Source organism: Aythya marila, assembly GCF_965140915.1.
Source record: "Aythya marila genome assembly, chromosome: 2".
NCBI lineage: Eukaryota > Metazoa > Chordata > Aves > Anseriformes > Anatidae > Aythya > Aythya marila.
The window spans coordinates 108,443,452-108,462,442 of record NC_139043.1 but is presented as its reverse complement, the minus strand read 5'-3'; the positions used below and the strand labels follow the sequence as shown (position 1 = coordinate 108,462,442).

Sequence of the window (18,991 nt, the reverse complement as noted above, 5' to 3'; positions counted from 1 at the left end):
CTATCCCAGTTACCTTCTCATGTCAAGCAGACCTGGAGAAAATACAGGGATTTACAGGTGGGTCCTTGTAAATATTGATTGTTGCAAACCTAAATGATTCAGATCATTTTTGGTCTCTAAGATGCTGGATACAGCTGTTGAATACACCTCTGTGAAAACAGTACTTACTCTACGGGTTACAGTAGGGTCTCGTTGAGCTTTTGATATCAAGTGTCCAAGAAGTGTATTAGTTCTGAGAAAATGAAGGCGGATGTTTGTTGCTTTTGTGAATTCCCGAAGACTAGGGGAATAAGTGAAGTTTTTTGCTCCTGGGCGGCCATTTACCAAAGATACTACAATCTAAAAAAAATAGGAAGTATATTTTTGTTACACCATATCAACTGCAAGTATCAGTAGTGGGCACAGAGTCAAACGTTTGAGTAGTAACAGAATAAAAAAAAAATACTATTGTTTCTGAGCATATTTGCAATAGCAACTACACATTTCATACTGAAACCAGAACGTCAGGAAAAAACATGACTTGGACCCTCCTGAATTCTTATTACACATATTACACCTAAGTAAGTAATAAATAAATAAATAAATAAATAAATAAATAAATAAATAAAAGAGTGCCCCTATCTCTTTTGAAAACAGTGTGTACAACACACAAAAAGAACACATTTTAGTCGGGGGGAAAAAACAAACAAAAAACAATAGGTATAGTTACAAATAGTTACATGAACAGTTGATAGTGTCAAGGGGAGTTTTGTCAGAGTAATAACACCAGGTTTTGGCTCTTTCCCAAAGCACATTTATTTTTGGGTTAAGGCACAAACATTCCTGGAAAATATTATTGTTACCAGGTCCAATGCCTGGGAGCATATTAATGGTCTTCTTGAAGAAAGTACACAGTGTTGCTTTAGAAAATCCTTTCACGTGAAAGCAGGTTTATCTAACTTCCAAAACATGAGCTCCAGTACAATTTTAATTTCTTAAAGAAAATTAGCAATCATGAATCTCTATTAAATTAACAATCTGGTGTGCAACCGAGTAAGAGACTTCCATTTATTTATAACCAGCCAGATAACAGATTTCTATTTTCAAATAGCTCCTATAATCTGAAACATGTAAGAGTAGACTGGTGGCAGTTCTAATTGCAGTACAATTATTTTAGGAGAAGTCATGCAGCATGTAATAGGGCATGGTAGCAGCAATAGTCTTCTACAGAAATTATTCTTAAAAATATTTTATCTGGAAAATTTTAAAGATGTGTTAATAGGCAAATTCTACTTTAATTCTAAACTACAGCCCCAGATCCATACGCATAAAACTCTGCAGGAGTTTAGATGTAGATTCTAACTGCATCAGACATAAAACAAGAACGTCAGCAAGAGTGAACAGCACAGCCAGGAGTTTAACATCAAGTCAAGTAACACAAGCCACATTTCTGCAACAGCAAGGATCAAAATCAGAGTAATGCTTTTGCAAGCACGTGTACTTCATTACAAGCATGTAGTATTTTGTATATTTTTTCTTAAATAGAAACTTATTCTTGAATGGTAAGTATCTGTTTCTATGGCCTTTTCTCCCATGAGGAATTCTTGTGTAGTTAAGTTCTTTTATGTACATTGAAACTATTCAGAAAATGCAGTAAATATCTTCAAATGCATATGCATAAAGTGAGGTACCTAAACCATAATAAAGAATCTATGCAGGTTGCTTTGAGCAGCCCCTATCCCCTGGTGACAATTGGGAGATGTCAGCCCACTCTCCAAATATCTCACCAGCTACTTAAATGCTTGATTGTGGATTTATTGTCATTTCAAGCAATCATAACTGAAAAAATACTTTCTGTTCTACGTTTTTATTGAAATGGTAAACTTCCAAAACTGTTCACTTCCAAGATTACACTTCATTTTTCGAAAAGCACTTACCTCCCCATTTTCAAGAGGCACAATGCGAGAATACTCTGTAGTGCAAATGACATCGTTGTCCCTCCTCACAGGAACATTAGCTTCCTTCCCAAAGCGTTCCAAACAATCCGCTTTGGAGTCTAGTCAAGTCAGAATTAAATCAGTTTTATATATGAAAATATATACTACCGTATATCCTAATTTGAATTAACAAAGAAATATCCCCTGTGCTTTAGGTAAATTCTCCCCCTTACCTGAAAAATAAAAAGCAGCGATTGCTTCCCTTAGTGCATAAAAATGGAAATTTCTAAAACCAAATTGTTTTGTGTCCCAAGCAATTCAGTGGTTCCTGATAAGACACTACACAATCTTTCTAATGTCAACACAAAAAAAATAATAATAATTTATCTACTCCAAGATTTTGTGCTTGTATTTGACTTTGACGTTTGCAAGGAACTCTAGAGTCCAATAGGATAAAGGACGCTGTAGTTCTGATATACTAAAAATCAAGACAAAAAAAGCAAAACAAAAAATCCCAACAGACTGAAAAACATTGATGTGCTGAGTTAAAATTTCCAAATATCATACTCACTTTCAGTTTCACTTTTTTCACTAATTCATCGTGGACAACTATGATAAGAGAAACGTATTTGACAGTCACTGTCTTCACTACACTACAGCTGAAATCTTCAGCAATACCAATGGCCTGATTTTCTTGCTACTGGGTGAAAGATTAAAGATACTTACGAGCAAAATATTGCCAGGGAGTGTAAGTTTTTCCAAAGTCCACTGATCTTTCTAAGATCCAGAGATCTGGACGAGGAGAATTTGCAAACTTGATAAGGATATAGGCGACATGGAAAAGCTGGTAACAGAACACGTAGAAATATTATCAGCAGCTTTTTGAACTCCATCAAAGTCATGCAATACTAAAATTAATGCCAGTAAAACCCCTTTTCTTTTGTGTACAGTGAGAAGGTGATCTGCAGTTTTACTTCCATTCTATTAACAGTCCAGCTTCTCAGCGGGTAGCCTCCAAGCAGCTGTTAACAACGTACTTCACCTGACAATGTGCTCCAATACATTAAAAAAGCTGCAGCAGAACTCTGCTGTAAGCCATCTGGTACCTTGCAGAGCAGCTGTTTCACATCCAACTGATTGCTTGGGTGTGTTCATGGTCTATTACTTAACCCTGAGGAGTTAGCATCTCAACTCTACTGAGCTAAGATACATTTGCAGCATCCTGGTACATTCTCCAGAATGCTTGAGGCATTCTAGTCATGTAACCGTGCATGTAGTGAAAGAAAATCATGGATATTAGTGAAAATGCACATATTTACCTTGGGGCTCCTTTGGCTGCATTTGATTGTAACCAGAGGCACCTGTTCCCTCACTACAAGAAACTTTCTCAATAACTTTGCCACTTCCCAAGTAACAAAGCAACTCTCCCCAGAGCTTTATGTATGAGGTACCACAGGAGAGCTTCTTATGCTGGTAGATCATTCATTGTCTGAAACTGCTCAAAATGCTTCATCAGTTCCAAGGCTGCCAAGGCCAAGAGTCCCACCTGGCTCCTTTAGGTGCTCAATGGGTATCACAGAGATAGAAAGCTCCTCAACACTACAGTAAATACAAATTTGACAAGAACAGAAATTTTACTACAAGCCTCTTGAGATAGTCCACAGTCATAAAAATCTGCACATCTGTGAAATTAACCCACACAAATGGCCGAATACAGATTGAACCCTAAGGGCCATCTAAAATTTAAACAACCATGATGTGGATATGAGTTGTCGATAAAAGAGATCAGACACTGAGGGACAGACAGTACTTGAGTGCAGCTGCACTGGAATTTCTCACTCAACAGCATAAATTCAGTAACTTCTGCTTGCCAGAGTCTTACTTGGTTAGGGCTCCTTTCAGACTAGATCTTCACACAGCCATTCCAGACATCAGCTTCTGAATATCAAAAGCATTCAAAAAAGAAAGAAAAACCTTCTCACAGAGGAACATGAGAATTCAGGGACTTCATGGAGCACGCTCTCATGATGCTACCTCACATCCCAGCAAAAGAAACTGAAGCTTTTTCGTTGTGCATTCAGTTCATACAGTATGTGCAACTACATCCAGGGCAACTGCCTGGTCTACACACACTAAGGCATCACTGCAGCAGGTGTTGCACCTTGAAACCTGTTTTAGAAACTGTTGATTTGATGAACGTTACTGACCTCGGTCAGCAGGAAGGATAACCAAGGGAAAAAAAAACATCATGATAGTGGTGGGATTTACCCTGCCAACCACCAACTTCACTTCCTGTGATACTAAATTAGGCAGTTAATTAGCCAGACAGTACCTACATTCAGGAAATTACTTAGTAGGTAACAGTATGAAGGAAAGTGAGTGGCAGTCATTCTGTTGGCAGAACAGCTCTTTTCCCCAGAACTATTCACAATGACTGCACCACTGGCACAATGTCCTTGAATTACTGATTGAAAATCTCCAAACCAGTGGTCAGAAACAGCTGAATACTTCGGGCACTGTTGCAAGCTTTGCTCTTATTGAGTTTTTGATACTCCACCTATGCAACTTCTGCTACTTGACTGGCAAGTTTCAGTGCAGGGATATTGGCCATACAGACCCTACATGTCATCCAGCATGGCCATTCAGTGCAAAGTCTGGTATCCTCCCAGGGAAAGGTAACAGTTGTGTAATTCCTAAAAGAAATTGTTTTACATTCTTGCTTTTTAGTGTTAGGATCTCTTAAAACCAGGTCTGCACCATGCAGGCAACTGCCTATCCATTAATATTCTCACCCCTATGCTTTAAAGTCTTTAAGAATTCCATTCTTACAAGCATATTAACAAGGGCTGACAACAGTCCACATGCTCATCAAGCCAGATTTCATCAAGACAAATGTCTTAGAAAGCTCAGGGGGACACAAAAGAAGCACACATAAAATGCAGACCACTCCTCCAGGACACCATTGCTTGCAGTCATGCTGTTGAACCACGACGACAATGACCTTCTACCTACTCTCCAAAAAAGCTGACAGCACCTGCCTCAGCCTGTCATGCAGTTCTATTCTTTTCCTGAGATGCTCCTCAGACTGCTGACACAGGGAGTTTCGTCTCGTCTTGTCTCGTAGCAGGTGATGCCTTCTCGTAAGCGTGAGCAAAATAGAAGCGGTGAATTCCATTCCCACTGTGCTTCCTCACTGCTGAAGAACTGAAACCTGAAACATGCTCACTTACCCATCCGTGTCACCCTGGACTACAACCTTTCAAACACATTTAAAGAAAACTGTGCCCAAAATGAAGACACGCAATAGTATTCTGTGTAGCACAGCTGAATCAGCACGCGGTGCCCTTCGAACACCTGTATGCCAGATCTGCTGCGCAGCTGTGGAACTGATTTAAGCCCGTGACTACTCAATGTGTGTGAAGCTGAAGGAGTCAAACATGTGCATTAAATCAGGAAAGCACTCTTCTACCAGGCCTGCCACTAATTAAGGCACTGCCTCACAGCACCACACTTGGCATACTTCCATGGAAACCACAAAAGAAAAAAAAAAATGTACGTCAACTTCAAACTACTGATGCACACGAAAGCCTTCAATTGATGTGCATTCTCCTTCCATCTCATAGTTTTAAATGCTGCTCGGGTTTGTACGATTGCATTCAGAAAGTGGAAGGGAATACGTCTCAAGGAGTGTTAAAAATGCAACAAAGCAGTAAAAATAACCATTCTTTTGTTTTTTGTTGCAAATATCTAATAGAATTTATCCACACACAAAAAAGAAATAATTGCAGACCAAGCAATAAAAATATAATTAAATGAAGTAAAAATCCCATGATTATGGTTAAAACAAAAGGCTTTTATTTATTCTTGTTGCAAAGGGGTCAGCACCTCCTTTCTTCAGTAACCTCTCAGTAGGGCTTGAGGCATCCTTAGAGACCCAGAGACCTACTAGTCACTTCCATCACGATTTATCAACCCCCAGCCATAGATTTTTGCAGACAAAACTGTAATACAAAAAAAGTTAACTAGAGAGAACTGAACCAGACTTTTTGGTGGTTACCACCTGGAAAAGTAGCTATGGTAAAGGTGCAGAGAAAAGCCCGTGTGCACAGTGTGTGAGAGGCATTAGATCTGTACCATTTAATCCCGAACACGTAAATGCAGCAGTGCTAACGTTACATATACAAGCGACTGGAGAAGCTCATACGACTTCTTTGTTTAACCAGCCACTGACACCGAGAAGCTACGCTTGTATTTGGTTATCCATGTGTCTGTGAACATGCCTGGCTGACACAGGTGAGATGTTAAGCCCTTTCTCTATGGCAGTCAATGTGCAGGACCAGAAGGGAAAAGCTCTCCACGTTTCACAGGCAGTATTCTGGAAAGAACACTTTCGGAAATGAAAGGGTGGTCTATTGTCCAGGTTCTTGGTCTTTCTGCCAAGACTGCAGGCATACATCAGTGATTGTCAGCTACAATCCTGAAATTTCTCATGCAGCCACTTTTCCATTGGGAATTGGACAAAGACCAACTCAATGCTCATAATTATTTCTTACATTGGGCCTATTTCTTCAAAGAACACTGAAGTTATTCATACGGGAGAGGATTTGTATGGTCCAGACCTCAGTTGTCCAGGAGATAAACATCCCCTTATGAAGGCTGCAGTGCAAAGTACAAAGAACACAGTAGGACTGTCAGCACTAGAAGAAAACATGGGGAAGTGTGGAGGGCTGAAGGCTATCGTGAAGGCTATTTTACTATGTTGAGATGAAAAGTGAGGTAGTTAGGGCAACACATCACAGATGAAGGTAACGTGTAGGAATGGACATACAGAGGAAGGTGGGAAAAGGAGACTTCAGACACTGAGGGAGTGAGATCAATGAGTGGGAGCAAAGATCTTCCTAAGAGGATGCTGAAGAAGAACCAGAGGAAGATGGTGTCAGGAAATCTAAGGAGAGCAGGCCTTCAAATATCTTTCTGTAGGCTCTAGGAATAAAATCTCTCAATACCAAATACACACAATAATACAAGCATAAAAACAAAAAATCCGGCCATTCAAAATGTCTTAATTAAATCTGTAAGAAAACACAACACATTGACTACTTCTTAAAGCACAACATATGAGCAAGAAATGGTTTATTTAGGGTGTTTCCCTGATTAAATCTGGCAACTGGGCTAAGAATATACTTGTAGTGGGAATGAGGAATAAATGGAGCATGTTCCTGTACATGTTTACATACTTTAATTGGCAGATGATATAAAAGCATCAAGTCTTCCACAGGCCATACTACTAATCTTAAAATTATGTTTCAGTTTCCCTCTCTCCCTACAGAAAGTAATTTATTTTTCATCATGCTATCCTGAACCTTCATCTTCTACATCTAAACACAGAGTTCAGAAAAATAGCTGGGGGAGTATTGGTGCAATATTTGCTGAGCATTAAGGAAGCCAAAGATGAGGGCACACCTGCTAAAGACAGGCAATCCAAAGAGTCAGGGGATCAGCAACGAGGTTCAGTCAAACAGTCTGCATTCAAAAGATTAAAATATATTGAAAACTATGTTGGGAAAATCTGGGCCAATTAAAGGTCTCCATTTGATCCAAATATTTGAAACAAGTCAGGAATAGCCACAGCATAAGTAGGTATGTTAACAGAATGGAGAGAATGCCCCAGGGATCAACATTATAATTATTATTCAGAAGGGCTGTGATTGATTAGAATTATAACTGTAGTAGAGTTATAAGGCAGAAAGGGACATAAAGCAGAGCTTTTGCTTTAAAGTTTTTGCTTTTTCTCATATTACAAAGTACAACAGAGTGAACATTTTTTTAACATAAAGATTTAAGATCCTGAAGAAATTTTGACTGTCAAAATCATCCCCAGTTCTTGTGAAACAGGATCAGCAGCGGGTGGGTGTTCTAACGCCAGTTTAATGAGCTCTCAAACTTTCATCATGGTGCAACTACTCAATTAAATATTGTCTTCAGAATACTGACAAAAGGCTCCACTGGGACTTACACTCTGAGTCTTAAAGATATAATGGCAGGAACACAGCAAATAAAAGCCTTCTGGCATTCTGCTTCCTCTAATTGTGATTATTTGATGACCAATTTACAACTCAATCATTGCTTTTCTGCACACATACGTACCTTACTCTGTCCTATTTTGCATATACATCAAAATGTGAAAGTATTTCCATATTTTGTTTGAAGAAGGTGTCTTATGTTAAAATAAAGAATATGACAAACAAGCAGTGAGGAAAACTACATTTCTGATATCTTCCCAGTATTATTGCATGTTGTTCCGCAGGGTATTTAGGCACAAACCTGATTTTAAGCACATTCATTTTTCTTTATGGAAAAAAAGCCTTATTTCAGTTCATTTAACAGCCAACTGCACTCTGAAAGTGTTTGTCTGTCTTTCTTGACTACTGAGAAAGTCTGCATGACTAACTGAGTAAGCTCTTAATTTTTAGGTCCCTGAAATAAGGTAAGGTGAGTTGAGGTCTCAGTGTTTACTTGTTCACTTCAATAGACTTACTCTGTCACAGTATTTACTTTTATTTTATGATTAGTATTGTGCATTACAGAATGAATTTGGGATGGGAGAATACCAGGCAAAATGTCAAAAGTGAATCTCAGGTTCAAACACATCCTGAAACCAAGGTTTAACTGACTGAACACAGATACAAGATTATGTCTGTTTGCTTTTCCCTTCACAAACACAAACAAATGAAAAAAAAAAAAAGCACCACACACAGAGAAAACCTAACAAACCATCCACCCTCATTCATCCACCAAATAAAATGATCCCTTCTTGATCACAAGTCCTGAAGTCATTTTGACCTGTGTCTTGGATTTCCTTCATTTCACAGTAAGGGAGTTCAGAGTAACCTTTCCAAGTGGTACCAGAGTAAAGAGAAAGACACAGCCTCCTGCTGAGAAATCTTTTAATAACTAATAACCAGCACATAGCTGGTCTCCAAGGAGTCCCATGAGAAGAGGGCACTCAATCCACATCCTTCCTCTGAAGGAAGGAGATTTCTCAGAAGTTTACTCAACCCATAACAGATTAAGTGCCTGTCAGTAGCTCCTCCAAAGAAGCTAACAAACACACGGTGGTAACACTAGTGATGGATGGAGCAGCTTCACGGGTGTTACACAAGGTTTTGATGATGATATTCCGGTGTTGGTCACAAATACACTGGATTATACTGCAAGGCAAATTACAGACTTTAGTCTGCAACCTAATTCTGTCTTACTGAGACCATCAAGGAAGCAAGCAGCTCAAAATGAAAGATCTGCTTTACTGGAAGGTGATTGTCTGTCCATGCCTATTCATAGCAGCACCATGCTCTGCATTCAGTGTCCCCCTGCTCTGCATGCCCAGCCTAAAAGCCACACTTCTCTACAATTCACTGGAAGTGAATGGCTAAGCGACTCAATTTATGGGAGCAAGAAGTCTCAGGGGATGCAATGCCCCTCCACAGTGCATTTTATCAGAAAGAGTGCGTTTTTACCAGAGAGAGATCACACCATTGTGTGCTAGGCTAGTGTGAATACTATGGCCTAAAAATTAAACGGCTTAGACATAACTCCTTTTTTCATGGTACAGTGGAAAAAAAGCAAACACGCATGGCATTCATTTAAACAATAAAACGTAGATTCAATTATCACAACAGTTCAGTTTAACTACTGAAATTCTCCATTTCCATCTAGAGTTATCTAGTATTTCTGCACTGCTGGAACACTAGATTAAAAAACAATACAGAATGAAAATATCCTCAAAATGAGATGCATTCCAGCCATGTGAGGCATAGGAGCATTAAAACCCTATGTAGTGGAAGAGGCAGAATTATTTGCACCTGAATCCCCAACAAAACAGCAGCTAAGTCTCAAAGATACTTTTTTCCTTTGTTATTGTTTTTTTTCCTTTATTATCCTCTTGCTATTAACTAAATTGAAAGCCAATTTAAAAAAATAATCTTGGCCTATGTATCACTAGTGTCAGTAAACAGTTACCACTGTCCAAAAAAAACATTTATATATATATATATATATTATTGGAGGCTGCAATACACATGTATTTATAGGCATACATTTTCAGCTGGTGTAAAATTGCAGAGCATAACTAATTTTGCTGGATCAGTGCCCAATTAGGGCAGCTGAGAATCCAGCCCTGTGACTTAAAAGCTACAGTTACAGATGCAGAGGCTTTACTGTTATCTATTTGCCTATCACCTGCAGAAGAAATATGGGTGATCATGTTACTGTCATCTCACTAATTCCTATTACACTGTTTTTGCTGACCCTTCTTTTTTAGGTCATGTTATCAATATTATCCTGTCTACCTTGAAGATCTTGCTGGATGACAGAGGAACCAGAAGGATCCTCGAGGCAAAAGCAGACTTCAAACATTATTCTCAAGATGTGTACAGGGAAAGTGATTGTGAAATCTCTCTGTACAGACCCATGGAAAAGGAGAATATGAAATGTAAGGCACAGCCCTGGTTTCAACTGGGCAATTCCCTCTATAACCTCTGGTTAACAAGTTACAATGCTTGTGAAAGAAAGCACAGTCACTGAATCAGGATGATACCTGTGGCAAAAACACACATCATTACAATTTCCAAGGAAGATAATCACTATAATAACGTTAAATCAGTTAACAAGGAAAAAAAAAAATGTAATATAAAACAGACAAAAAAAAGTATGGGGTTGAAAGTTAAAATAATTAGTTCAAACATCCCTCCCAATTGCAAAGCTTTTATACAGAGGCAAGAAATGATCAAACCAAATCAAAATGATCAAAACAGCTCACGCACTCACCTGTCCCAGATCTAAAGTGACATTGACTTCGTTGTATTTTAAACCCATAGACAGAGGAGGACTTTGCCACCAACGCTCCGTTCCATCAATCGCATTAGTTATGGGGTGAGCTTTTCTGGGATCAGCAGCATTGCAATAATCACAAAATTGTCCCTGAAACACAGTTAATTTAGAAGATGGCATCAGTTGAAATCTTACGCACTGCAGATGCACAATGAGATTCAGATCAGAGCTTTGACTAAAAATGGAGTTAAATTTTACTTCTCTATAGTGCATTTTTTTTCTGTATAATGATTCCCCTTGTAATTAATATACACACTTATACCCTGAAACACACACAATTCTATGTTACAAAATTCAGAAATCTCTTTAAGACAAGATTTATTGTAGTTTTCCTTCTCAATACGTTTACTGATACCTTGCTGCAATTACCCTTATGACTTCTGCAGGCACGTCCATGGGAAATTGATGCAACAAAGATTCTTATAGCTGGATTAAGACCAATACAAAAATTACCCTCTATTCTCTTAAAAGACTGTGAAACATCAGCACATGCACACAGGAGACCGGCAGTAACAAAACCATAAAAAACACTCAACTACTTTTGGATGTGTAAGATTGGTGTTATAATTTTATAACAAGGATTTGTTTCTTTTTCCATGCTATTGAAGTACATTCTGAAAAAGAAACTTCTGAAAAATACATACCCATGGAAAATGCAATGGGTTACACAGAGTATTCCCTTTAAGGACAACGAAAGAATCCCATTAAATCTTCATTTGCAGAAGTCACTACCCAATTTTCAGTCCACAATTAAAGCCACATTCTGGAAATGCTCTGAAAATCTCTCTTTGACAGTTTCTAAAGATCTTTGTACTGTTGCAAATAATAACAATGAATAAGCTTCATGAAACCAAATTGTCTTTTTATTTGGCATCTTGGCTTGCCCCACAGCGGTATTTTTATCTTCAAGAAAATGCATTTTAACTGTCTACTAAGATTAGCGTTGAAGTATTGAAATTAGTTATTAAGCAATCTTTTTACTGTCCCATTCACATCTTATTCCAGTCACTGGGTGTAAGTGATTGATGTGATAAACCATGCCAGGTACAGATCTTTGTAGAACCCCAATAGAAAAATGACATTTTCATTACATGGAACTACCCTCTTAATAGGTTCTTCATTAAGGTGCTTAATCCATTCAGCCTGCAAGGTGCTGACCCTGTATTGGATCTGTGTTTTAAGTAAGGTGATATGTCATATTTAAACCATTTCTTTTATAAACTAAAGAGAAAAAAAGAAAAATCAAAGAAGAAAAAAAAGTCATCTTTTGTTGTTTCCACAACCCATGTCTCTTGGCATCAAGTATATTCCTATCTCTGAAGTATTAACAATCCTGTATAGGTATAAATTTGTTTGCCACTGCTGTCACACTAACCAGTGCAAACTAACTTCAGCAGTCACACTTGTCCCCTTTTAATACAGGAATGACATTAGGGCTCTCTCATTCTTGCTGGATACACTCTTGTAGATCCACACTTGGTGAATCTAAGATGTTTCTCTCTAGCAGAATCTGTTTAACCTCTTCCATAGTTACTAATGGTTTGCAAACTACATCATTCTCATGTGATACAATCGCATCCTCTTGTGTCTTTCAAATTGAAAACATGGATGTTCACTGAATATTTCTGAGTAAGTTGTAACTATTTCAGTATCTGCACGTAGCAGTGGTTCTGTCCTCATCCTGCTCTTCTGGCAAGCCCAGAAGATGCTGTTGTTGCCAGAAGACGTGACCACCGTTAGTTGTTCTGAATTAGCACTGCAGTTGTCAACCTGGCTGAGGGTTAAGAATTCAACAAGTGAGAATTCAACAAGTTATTTACAGACTTAGTAAATCCATACCTACACAGGTTGGTTAACTACGTCAGGGGATCAAGCTATAACACGGCTCTCCTCCAGCTCTGTCGGAGAAGGTGACTTGGCTGATTTTTGTACAAACAGCTACAATAGGCCAGGATACTTGGGTTCTGACACAGCTGACACCACCTCAGGCTGTGCTAGCTACTGGCAACGTTGCCAGTTGCTGCAATGAGGACCCAGCACACTGGGTCACAATCTGCAGAATCAATACACTGAGCAATTAATCCGTGCAGTTACAGCTGCCACCACATCAGAGCATCTTTATATAATATTTCCTGACAGATGCATGCTTGAAGTGGAGTTCCAACACAGGGAAGCTTGTGGTGTTGTAATACCTAAATAGTTTTGCAGCATCCATGAAACACGGTCTTTAGATCTCAATTCACATTCACAACGATCTGGCTGGAAATATATAGGAAACAGTTGCTGCCACAGCAATTTCAGCTCCAATCTGGCAACAGCGTCACAGAAAGGCAGAATGAACAGAAAACAATGAGGCATATTGAACACAAGTGTTACATTTCCATACACCTATGTTATTTCAGTATTCCAGAGCACCTGATCTGAACTCAAGACACCTCCTTTTTCTTTTCGGACCCATAATTCAAAGAATTTCATTGCAACTGGAGTTTCAGTTATTTAAAGTACATTCCAGCAAACCTGCCAAAAAGGCAGAAAAAAAAAAACAAAAAAAAGGAAAGAAAATAAGTTATTGGATTGAGCGGCCTTCCCTGCTTCCCACTGGCAGTACCTGCAGGCACGCCACCCCCAGCCTGTCTGCCACGGGACACGCTGCAATTCCTGCAGACCAGGCATCCTGCCATCCTTTGATTTTGGCTGCAGTTCATCACCCAGGCAGGTGTGCATCCGCTGGTGACCTTGCTACCCTCCTTTCCCTCGGTTCTCCTGAGCAGGGGAAAAAAAACTGAGACTGCATAAAGCAGTGGGGATCGATGACATCAATGAAAATGCCTCCTCACCTGTAAATTACAGAAAGCTAGAACGATGAGGGACTTGTTCACACGTTAATAGCTAGAAGATCTGCACCCACTGGCAAGGCAAGGCAGGTATGCAGTTAAACTTTAATTCACACCCGCACACCACTGTGGACAGATCTGCAGGCAAAACCAGGCATGTCATTTATCTGTCAGGGTTGCCAACATATTTTGCACGGCAGTGCATCTGTTCACTCAACACTGCTCTTATTAAGCCATGGCCCCGCTCGCCAATGTGCTAAACAAGGGAAACAAGCTGCTCTTCCACAGTGTACGTCCAAGGTACGTCACAAGCCTCAGGCTGCACCTGGAGGCTGAGCTGTACCTGCAGGGACTGCCCACCCTACCTGTCAGCTCCTGGAAGGGCTTTAATGAATGCTCCCCCTGGATTTTCTGGGGACAACAGGCTTCACTGGTGGACATATCAAACAACAAGCTGAACAAAAGAGGTTGATGAAAAAGCAGAAGTGAAGCTGGGGCTGCTCTTCTTCTCCTTGCCGTATTTTAAGTGCTTGTGACAGCACCGCAACAGAGCCACGTGCTCCCTTCACAAAAAGGGCAAGCACCCTCTGCACCTTCTGGTTTCCCTCCTGGCAGCACAACAGCCACCATCCAGCTGTGGATACTCTCCAAAAGTGAGTGACTCAAGCACATAGTGCAGCTTTAACTTGGAACTGGCCTGACAGTGGCTATTAGATCCATCACTGCCACCTTGCGTAAAAGCCATCTGACCCCCTATCAAACTTCTAAGAAACAACACATGAATGATTACGTTGATCTAAATCCTTCAAGATAAGCTCAGCTTCTGCAAGAATTTAATGCATGTCTGGCCAGTTTTTCACCAAAGAAGAAAAAAAAAAAAAAAAAAAAAAAAAAAAGATTCTCTTATTTACAGTGTCTTTGAACTTGAGAGGTGGAGTGGCTTGATAATATGCACATTGTGCTGCTATCACATTTTCCATGGCTGGATTTCCCTGGCCTTCAGAAAGAATTTTCCAAGCCTTCTCAAGCCACAACAACTACTGGTAAACTACAGAAGTATTCATGTTATGTATTTCAATGGGGCTTTGTTAAAACTGGAGGGAGATACTGCTGCATCCACATTTACACAACCGCTTCAGGAGGCGCACCAGGCTCCCTTGTGCCAGAGCTGAGCTGTCAGCAGTCCTAGGAACATGAATCAGGAATGAACCATAACTGCTTCTAACCCGGGACCTGTAAGGCAAATATTTAACAAGAGGAACTCTCCCCTTGCCAGCCTCTTCCCACATACAAAAACTCTCATTTCCAACTAGATGTTAGTATAAAGGGAACAATTAGAAAAATAATCAATGGCAACGCATCACACTGCATGCCTTGTTCCACTTGTTTGACCTGTTAACCTCATATTTATTGCTGATTTTTGTTATGCTGTGCTTTCTGTTATTCTAAAGCATGTTCGTATGAGATCTTACTGCAGCAGTGGGCTATAGCGTGTGCTGCTGAGAAAGCAGCAGAGGTTATTAGGCTTGCTAGTACCTAAAACAGCCATACCAGCAGGTGAATTTCAAACACAGAAGTGCTCAATGTGTAGGGACAGATGCCTAAACTTCAGAGACATGGTAGAAGCAGAGGAGCAAGCAGTTTCCCTGCTCACAGCAACGTCGCTTTGTAACCTTAGCTGAAGCATTTAACACCTGCAGCCCTGTTTTACTAACAGGAAATCTGCCTTACTCCACCTGTAAGCATCTCCAAAGCACACTCAGCTTGCTGTGACGGAGGGCACTACACAGATGCAAGGTAAATGGAGATATCGTGTGAGGCAGGGGAAGAATTACAGAGGATTTGGGCACTGAGCACCTTGCTGTGTGCCAGTGCCGAGCCTTCCAAGCACTCTCCCCTCTCTTGAGCACCTGTCCCTGCTACCAAACAAGAAGGAAAAGCTGGAAGCTCTTCTGAGACCAGATCTCGAGGGTTATTTCACTGTTAAAACACACAAATGCCTCTGAAGTCTTGGAAACGCTAACCCTTCTCCCAGGACACCGAGTTAGATGCGGATTCTTTCTGTATCGCCTGGAGTCACGAAGCGGACCTTAAATCTTTCAAAATCCCTCTCAAAGTGCGGTTTCATCCCGCCTGTCTCCCCCTCCCACCAAGCAGAGCACAAACAGCAGAGCTCGGGGAGGTCGGAGGCTGTAGGAAAGCCCCCCTGCCCCTCCGTGCTCTGTCGGAGCCGACTCTGACCACCAGCCCCAGCACACCACGGAGCTCGTGGTGTGCACAGAAAAAAAGCTCAAAACACACTTCCATCAGCCTTTCGCGAGGATTTTTGCTTTTCCTCGCGGCATGACTGGAGACGCCAGCCACCGTCCCCATCCTCACAGCCCCTGTCCCCCTCCCGCGAGCCGCCGGGGCTGCGGGCAGGGTCGGCGGCGCCACCGCCCCCCCCGGTCCCCCACCATCGCCCCTCTCGGTCCCATTACCCCTCTCCTGTCCCCACCGTCGCCCCTCTCGGTCCCCACACGCTACCTGGATGGCACGGCCCAGCGGGGCGGCGGCGGGGCCCCCCACCAGCTTGCAGTACAGCTCCGGCCGCCCGCCAGCACCGCCACCACCGCCACCACCACCACCACCCGCCTTCTTCTCCTCCTCCTCTTCTTCTTCCTCCTCCTTCTCCCCGCAGGTGGCCGTGGCCCAGATGCCGGCCGTCTCGGCCAGGTTGAAATAAGGCGGGTGGAGGCTGAGCCCCAGGGAGCCGGGGGGCTCCGTCTGCGCCGGGCAGAGGGCGAAGAGGGGCGGGAGGAGCGCCCAGAGGAGCCGCCGCCGCGCCGCGGCCATCGTGAGCCCGGCTCTGCCCTCGCCGCCCCGAAGGCGGCCCTATAGCTGCGGCGGGCCGGGGCTGCAGCGGTGTGCGGGGCGGGGAGAGCCGCGAACACACCCCCGCTGAGGCCAAAAGCCCCAAAAGCCCCGGGAGACAGCGGAGATCCCGGGCACGGGGCGAGGGCGAGGGCTCTCAGGGCCGGTGGGGTCGGGGCCAGGTGCGAGCCCCGCCGCCATGTTGAGGGGTGGCCCCCTCAGTGCATCTGGGGGTGGTTTGGTTAAGGGACTGCGGGGAAATCTGCGGGCATCCCAGCCCCGTAAGCCCTGCCGTGTGATATAAATAAAATCAAGGTTTTCGCAAAAGGTGTGCTGCTGGGGACAGCGACAGGACCCGAGGGAACGGCGTGGAGCTGGGACAGGGGAGGGTCAGGCTGGGGGTTAGGGAAAGGGCCTGCACCCAGAGGTGGTCGGGCACTGGGACAGGCTCCCAGGGCAGTGGTCATGGCACTGAGCCTGTCAGACGTAAGTATTTGGATAACACTCTCAGACACATGGTCTGATTTTTTGGGTGGTGCTGTGTGGAGCCAGGAGCTGGACTCACTGTCCTTGTGGGTCCTTCCAACTTGGTATATTCTACGATTCCATGCTTCTACCTACAGGTCACCAGGATGGCACACGGCCAAGCTCCATGTGCCAGGGTTGTGCTGCTCGGCCGGGGCAGACAATGAACCTGCTGTCTTTTTGAAGGTGTTTGGCACAGGCTTTGGATAACACAGAAGGAGGGTTGAGGCAGGAGAATGAGAGCTATGAACTAAGACACTCGTATCAGGAGCTACGCTGCTTCACAGCATTGCTATCTGAAGCTTCATACCCATTCGCGTTTCCTCCCCCATGCACAGTCACACATCCACTGCTCAGTTTTCTTAATAAAATTTGCAGGATTCAGACACAAAGATATGCTTAGATACGCATACCTCTAATATTTTAATAGTGATTCATGTGAGTAGCAAAGTACTTAGTAACTTTATGGTCCTTGATACATGCCAAATAGCACTAGCAAGGGAGATTCCTGGTATAATATTTCAGGAAGTACCAACCACAAGCTATTGATTCGGTCTGCAAGTAAATATCACAATCCCTAGTCTTGTGTCACTATGGCTTTAGCACACCATAGAGAGGCATTTTTGGAAGCAATTTTTGTGTCCTCCTTGGGAAGAGTTGTTTTCCATAAATGCTGCATACTGCCAATTTAAATGTATCAGGGTTGGGTATTCTATCCATAAATTCTTCCAATTTCTGGAGCAACTTGAAAATATACTTCTTTTCCAACTGTGGTGTTGTGGAAAGGAAATTATCTGATTGCACATATCACTTCCTACAATATTTAATACTTCATAAAAACTATGAGAGGTGTGAATACAAATAAGTAATACCATCTTCAAATATTCTACTGAACAAAAATTCTATTGAACAAAATGCTACATTATAATATAAAATTTACACAGGTCTTTTAAAACCTGTTAAATAATAAGGGATCTAGAGTATATCGTTTTTTACAAATGGAGAAACAGAAGTGTCTGATATAAGTGGCCTTTAAGTTCAAGGCAAGCATGCTCTTACAAAGGCTTTATATCCATTAACTTGCTGAGTGCTCTTGTCCTCTTTATTCTTAGAGAAATTAAATCAAATTGAATGAAAGCTGAGCAGAGCACGTTCCTGGTGGAAAATAAACAGTTGGGCACTTTAAGGAAAATGCACTATAAAGTACAATATTAAGAGGAACCAATTAAGATTATAATTATGCAGGTTACAGAATCATCACAGACTCTTTCTGAGTAGTCAGATCACCTCCAGGCTGGGCATTCATCTAGCAGTCTCTGAAAGATGTTGCTTCTGTATATACCCAATAAGCCATGAAGTATTTTCTCCTTTTCATCCAAAAAGAAAGTGATTGTTTTGCACATCATGTGAAGAAAGTAGTTTACGCCAGTTATGCAGTACATTCCTACAAATTAGACTCCTGTGATGGGATTGTTGTTGATATTGAAAAGGATTCTTTTGATATGAATGTTTCAAACCGAAATAACTGCAAAAGAAGTAACTTGTATTTTCTTTGGACACATTTCTTGCACAGAACCCTGCCTATTCTCTTCATACACATGCAGGGATGAAATGTGAAAGTAGAGAAAATAACTGCTTAAACTAAGAATCTATGTTCTGTATCTACTAGGGTCTGTTTTACACTTTCTTTGATTGCATTTCTGTAGAATATAACACCTTACAACTTTTCCTGGTACAGTTTTGTGGGTAGTTCAGGTAAGGAATCTAGATTCAGGAGATCCTACACAATTTTACTTTAAAGAAAAGATTCTTGTAAGCTGTTTGCTACATTGCACAGCATAAAAGGCAGCGCTTCCTCACAAGAGGTGCTCTTTCCTAAACAGGGAGTATCAGTTAATTTACTGGGGAGTATTTGCATTAAAAAAAAAAAAAAAAGGCTTATTTGAGCAAGATCCCAACACTTTAATACCATCA

The 18,991-nt window shown here is 41.6% G+C and overlaps 1 protein-coding gene across 1 annotated transcript in view; it reads right to left on the bottom strand.

Annotated features, from left to right (window-relative positions):
• The window catches only part of LAMA3 (laminin subunit alpha 3), a gene marked incomplete at its 5' end in the record, with an annotated part of 111,087 nt that extends 94,613 nt beyond the window's left edge, over window positions 1–16,474 (bottom strand). The window contains 5 exons of the mRNA XM_082752971.1: window positions 169–339; window positions 1,917–2,035; window positions 2,643–2,760; window positions 10,743–10,895; window positions 16,166–16,474. Coding sequence (XP_082609097.1) covers window positions 169–339; window positions 1,917–2,035; window positions 2,643–2,760; window positions 10,743–10,895; window positions 16,166–16,474 — 870 coding nt within the window. The remainder of the gene's footprint in view (window positions 1–168; window positions 340–1,916; window positions 2,036–2,642; window positions 2,761–10,742; window positions 10,896–16,165) is intronic.
• Between the last annotated feature and the right edge of the window lie 2,517 nt (window positions 16,475–18,991).